The 5,690-nt window shown below is 45.1% G+C and overlaps 1 protein-coding gene across 1 annotated transcript; it reads right to left on the bottom strand.

The window, feature by feature from the left end:
- Positions 1–1,440: 1,440 nt before the first annotated feature.
- On the bottom strand, positions 1,441–1,954 carry SCP2D1 (SCP2 sterol binding domain containing 1). The gene has a single exon (XM_007191893.2). It carries the CDS (start codon positions 1,909–1,911, stop codon positions 1,441–1,443), a length of 471 nt encoding a protein of 156 aa, XP_007191955.1. The 5' UTR covers positions 1,912–1,954.
- Positions 1,955–5,690: the final 3,736 nt, after the last annotated feature.

Raw genomic sequence — 5,690 nt, 5'->3', positions numbered from 1 at the left:
GTCTCCTGGCAACCACTGATCTTTCTGCCACTACAGCTGGCATTTTCTACTATGTTATATAAATAGAATCATATGGTACATACGTGGTTTTCTCTGGCTTCGTTCATTCGGCACAGTTCTGACATCCATTGTGCACTTGTGCCCGCTTCGAAAACTCATCCCTTTTCATTGCTGAGTACTATTCCAGGACCATGATTTGTCCATCCATTGATGGACATTTGGTTTATTTACAGTTTGGGACAATCACAAATACAGCTGCTGTGAACATTCACGTACAAATCTTTGTACTTGGGAAAATGCCTAGGAATGGGATAGCTGGATCGTTTGGTAGGCATGTGTTTGAGCATGGCCATTTTCATGGAGCTCCCATGCAGGTTTCAGAGGGTCCACACTGTGTGTATTTAACCTGCAAGATAAGGTACACACTGGTCACGTGGGAACAAATGACCCACACACTCACAAGGAGGCCACGTCAGGCTGCAGCCGCTTCATTCCAGCCCTCCCAGTGTATGGAAAGGGTTCCCAGCTGGGAAAGTCTCCCAGCATGACCTCCGATTTTGTAAAATGCTCTGCGCACAAGCTCCTGACACTCCAGAGATGGCCCACAAGCGGCCTGTGTAATCTGCCTGCAGGAGATCTTTATATGATGGCAGCATCTTGTGGGTCTAGAGTAGAATAGTTACGATCAATACCGAGAGGTATGCGTGAACGGCAGCAGGGGTTCTGCAAGGCTGGTCCCACCAGCATCACCTGGGGATGCACATCTCCCCAGTCCAGACCTACAGAGTTGAAACTCTGAGGGGGGCCCAGCAATCTGGGCTTCCAGGCAATCTGATGCGTGTTCTGGTTTAAACACAAATAGCCTAGAACATCGTTCAAGCCCTTTGACTCTCCTGGAATTAAATCCATCAGAAGTCACACTGCGCCAAGAGTGCATCCTCTCGACGGCCTCACTCCATCCACACAGCTCTGGAGCCCAACCTCTTAGAACGCTGCCACCCGTGTTAAGGTCTCCTCGAAGAACCAAGCTACCGACTGAAATGCAGACCTGCACACTGATGGTTATCACTTCTTTCCCAAAGCACCAGACTCAAAACAAAACAAAAGTCCCAGGAACTCAATCACTAGAGCATTTAAATCCAACCTTCAAAACCACCCATTTCTCTACCTGGGGCTTTCACCCTAGCATATTATGACATAAATGAATCTAAGAAAAGAAAAAGACAAAGATTTTAGGTGATACACTCCAACACTCTTTACTGCTCTAGGACCCTCGCTCCAAATTTACACATCAGCCGGAAAATTAATTAAACTTGAATAGGAAGAATCTGAGTAAAAATATTGAATACTTTTTGTTTTAATCTTCAGCTTAAGCGTGATTTCCGCTCAACATTATAATCAGAGTGAAGTGCTGGTCATTTCCTAGGTATTTTTGCAGGCTCAGTACTTAGCCCAGTCTCTGAAAACCCTCTCCAGCTTCTGGCCAAGCAGAACTTTGCCGCTCACTTTGAACTTGCCAGCGAGGAAAGCCTTCTGAGGGTTCATTTTGCCCAAAACCAGCTCCATAAAGACAGGCTCCGGGATTGTGAAGACAGTGTCCGCTGGGAGCCTGGCGGGTCCTGGATACGTGTTCCCAGAGCCATTCTTCAGATCAATGGTCCACTGCAGAATGGTCTTCCCATCCTTGGTGATGTCCAGCTGAAAGATGGCATTGACTTTCTTTACCAGCTGGGCCCCCACTTCTTTGATGTGATGACTGATGTCCTCAAACACAGGGAAGCTCTGGAATTCTGACAGCGCTAGAGGGTGTGGCACGGTGACTTCCCGAGCTGGACCCAGTTCCTTGAACTGGCCTGTCTGAGGCCCATCCCCTGCTTTGATCTTGAGTTGATGGTCGATTCTCTTCCACATCTTACTGTGCTGGTCCTCTTGACCTTGCCAACTGGTTTGTGAGCAGCTGTAGCCAGATTAATATCCACAAGTTCATATTGTGACATCAAAGGCAAGGCTAAGTGGGGAATGAGACTGGTTTGTGTGCCACAGTCTTATTGGCCAAACAGATGCTAAAATGTGACATGGGGTGAGGGCTCAGACAGGTCATTGTGAGGCAGATCCACACCACCACCCCCCAAACCACAAGGTCCCACAAGCCCAGCCCAGAGAGGTCTGGACCCCATGTTGGGAGTAAGGGAAACTGGCCCCAGAAGGTTCTTTGGTGACATGAGCTCTGTCTTTTCAACTCTTTATTTTTTTTATTTAATAAATTTATTTATTTATTTATTTGTTTGTTTATTTATTTATTTATTTTTGGCTGCATTGGGTCTTCGTTGCTGCCCGCGGGCCTCTACTCTTTGTTGCGGTGCGTGGGCTTCTAAGCGCACGGGCTTCAGTAGTTGTGGTACGTGGGCTCAGTAGCTGTGGCTCGCAGGCTCAGTAGTTGTGGCGCACGGGCTTAGTTGCTCCGCGGCATGTGGAATCTTCCCAGACCAGGGCTCGAACCCGTGTCCCCTGCATTGGCAGGCAGATTCTTAACCACTGTGCCACCAGGGAAGTGCTGTTAGGGTTTTTAAAACTCAAACTGGTTCTCTCCGCTGCCCTCTCTCCCTCGCAAGCCTCACTCTGCCTGGCAGAAGGGGTGTTCCCTCTGTCAGTATACGTAAACAAATAAAGACTCCACTTTAATGCTTAGCTTTGTGACCTGTAACAAAAAGAATATTTAACATTGCAGGTGTCAAAACAGACTAACTTGAGTTATATAAGATAACCTAGACAATAATAACTCATTTTTCCCAGAGGGTACGGAGTGAGAGGCTGTCAGAATCAAATAGTCAGTAGAAACTAGAAGTTTAGACCAAAAAGATTCTGTAAATAAGAAAGTTGAACACAAGCATTGAGACCAGCACCGCCCAACAGAATTTTCTGAGATAATGAAAATGTTCAGGGTCTGGGTTGTTCAAAGCAGTAGCTGTTGAGACCCACATATGGCTAGTACGACTGAGGAGCTGAGTTAAGTTTACTTAGCTCTAATTAATTTAAATTTAGGTATTCACATGTGATTACCCATCAGCATCCTGGGAAGCAACCCCAGCATCGTTCTAACCATTGTAAAGAAGTTACATGGTCATCTAGGGGATGCTGCCGCATCTTTAACCACTGAATTACACCAAACTCATACGAAAATCCCTTCCCAAAACCCCCAATAACTCACTTGAGACTGTTACACATATGGAACAGAGACCAGCTCCCATTGGTGGGATCTGGTTCAGGTGGGCACCCCATTTTTGGACAAGGCTAAAGGCCTAAAGACGCACATATGTACTTAAAATGGTCCAGTAACATTTATCTTTAAATAGGACCTAAGCATGCCTAAGTGGGTGATTTTTGGGTAACTTCTGAGTGAAGGTGTATAAGGTATGACAAAGCCAACATATGCCTGTAAAGGCAACAGATGTAACTCCTTCCGACAGCCCATTCAGCTGTCCCTGATGGATAAAAGGTGTCTTAGTTATCAATTGCTGTGACAACGCTGCAGAACCACCCCCAAACTCAATGGCTTAAAACAATAAGCATTTATTGAGCTCATGAGTTAATGGACCAGCAATTTAGGATGGGTTCAGAGCTGTAGAGAAAGCCTCAACTTTCTTTGAGACTACCTAAATAATCGTGAACAGAATGTTGGTGGAAATATGGGTGGTAAAGGCCATTCTAATGAGGTCTCAGACAGAAATGAGGAACACATTATTGGAAACCAGAGGAAGGACCATCCTTGTTATAAAATGGCAAAGAACTTGACTGAACTGTGGCCATGTTCTAGTGTTCTATGGAAGGTAGAACTTGCCAGTAATGAAATTGGATATTTAGCTGACATGATCTCTAAGCACAGTGTGGAAGGTGAGGCTTGGTTCCTCCTGACTGGCTACAGCAAAATGTGAGAAGGCAGAAACGACTTCAAGACAGAATTGTTAAGCAAAAAGGAAGCAGAGCTTAAAGATTTGGCTAAGAAAAGCAAGGGAAGGATGATCCTAAAGGCAATTCAGAGACCAAGGCTGCCTCCTTGGTTTCAAAAAGGGGGTGAATGCCTTGTTTTCAACAGGCCAGATGGCATCTGCCCAAAGTAGTGGGGGTGGGATTGTCTAGCACAGCCCTGGGGGTGAGACCCCTGCCTCTGAGAGCTATGGAGACAGCACCTCTGCCCCAGCGGATCTGGGACTATTACCCAGTCAACCTGAAGGGCAGAACGTGGAGCCAAAGAGAGCATTGTACTCCAGCCTTAAGATCCCATAGCTTGCCTTGCCAGGTTTTGGATTTGCTTGGGACCCATACCCCCTTCCTTCTTCCCCCTATTTCTCACTTTTGCAATGAAAGTGTCTGTCCTATGCCAGTCCCACTGTTGTATTTTGGAAACACATAACTTGTTTGGCTTGACAGGTTCACAGCTGGTTAGGGATTCTGCCTCAGAATGAACCATATCTTGAGCATCACTCATGTCTGATTTATATGATATTTAGATGAAATTTCGACTTTAGACTTTAGAGTTGATGCTGGAACAAGTTAAGATTTGGAGGGGTCGGGGAACAGAATGAATGTATTTTACATGCAAAAAGAACATGAATTTCGGGGGATCAGGGGCAGAATGTTATGGGTTGAATGTTTGTACAACCCCCAAATTCACATGTTGAAACCCTAACCCCACCATGTGATGGTCCTAGGAAGTGGGAGGTAATTAGGATTGGATGAGGTCATGAGGGGTGGGGCCCTCATGATTAGTGCCCTAATAAGTCACAGGAGACCTTGCTTCCCCTCTCTGCTCTCTAACATGAGGATACAATGAGATGTCCACAGACTGCAACATGTAATGGGGCTCTCCCAAGACGCTGGCACCCTGATCTGGGACTTCCAGCCTCCAGAACTGTGAGAAGTAAATTTCTGTTGTTTATAAGCTATCCAGTCCATGGTATTTTTATTATAGCAGCCCAAGCCAAGACAGGTGTAGACAGAGGAAAGGGCAAAGATCGATAATGATATTAATAAACTACACCCACAGGAAGACAGTGCCAAGCCCTGGAAGCCTTTCTTTCTGGAAAAAAGTCACTGAACTACACCAAACTCACACACAAATATATTTTTAAAGTCCCAGTAACTTAGACTTTTAAATATATAGAACAGAGATCACCCCTTTCTTACACTCCCAAAAGGCATCACTGGCCAATGTAAGGGCTTCTTATTTTAAGACACGGCTAAAGGCCCAAAGTCAGGCAAATACTTAAAATAAAACAGTTATACTTATCTTTCCATATGCCATGTGTATGCCCAAGTGGTAACTTTTTTTTTAATTAGATAAAATGTATAAGTTATGCCTGCCTATAAATTAATAAAACTGATTTTGAACAAACAAAAACACAAAGTTTCTACGAAAAGCAGTGCACTTTTCCAATGATGTTGACATTATTCAAAACATTTTTCAGAATACCTCTTTTATAACCACTGTCAGAAACAAAAGGAGTGTTCTTTTACTGTCCTACACCATCTAGAATGCTTTCAGCTACAAGCACCAAAAACAGCCACAACTCAACGGGCTTCAACAGTAAAGGGAATTATCTCCCATTAAAGAAGTCCTAAGGCGGGGCTAGAGGGACAGACCACCAGGCAGGCTCAGGACCGGGGTTTCCCAGGACACAGGACCTTCAGTG

This window comes from Balaenoptera acutorostrata, chromosome 15 (assembly GCF_949987535.1).
Source record: "Balaenoptera acutorostrata chromosome 15, mBalAcu1.1, whole genome shotgun sequence".
NCBI classification, from domain to species: domain Eukaryota; kingdom Metazoa; phylum Chordata; class Mammalia; order Artiodactyla; family Balaenopteridae; genus Balaenoptera; species Balaenoptera acutorostrata.
This window is presented reverse-complemented; position numbering and strand designations above follow the sequence as displayed.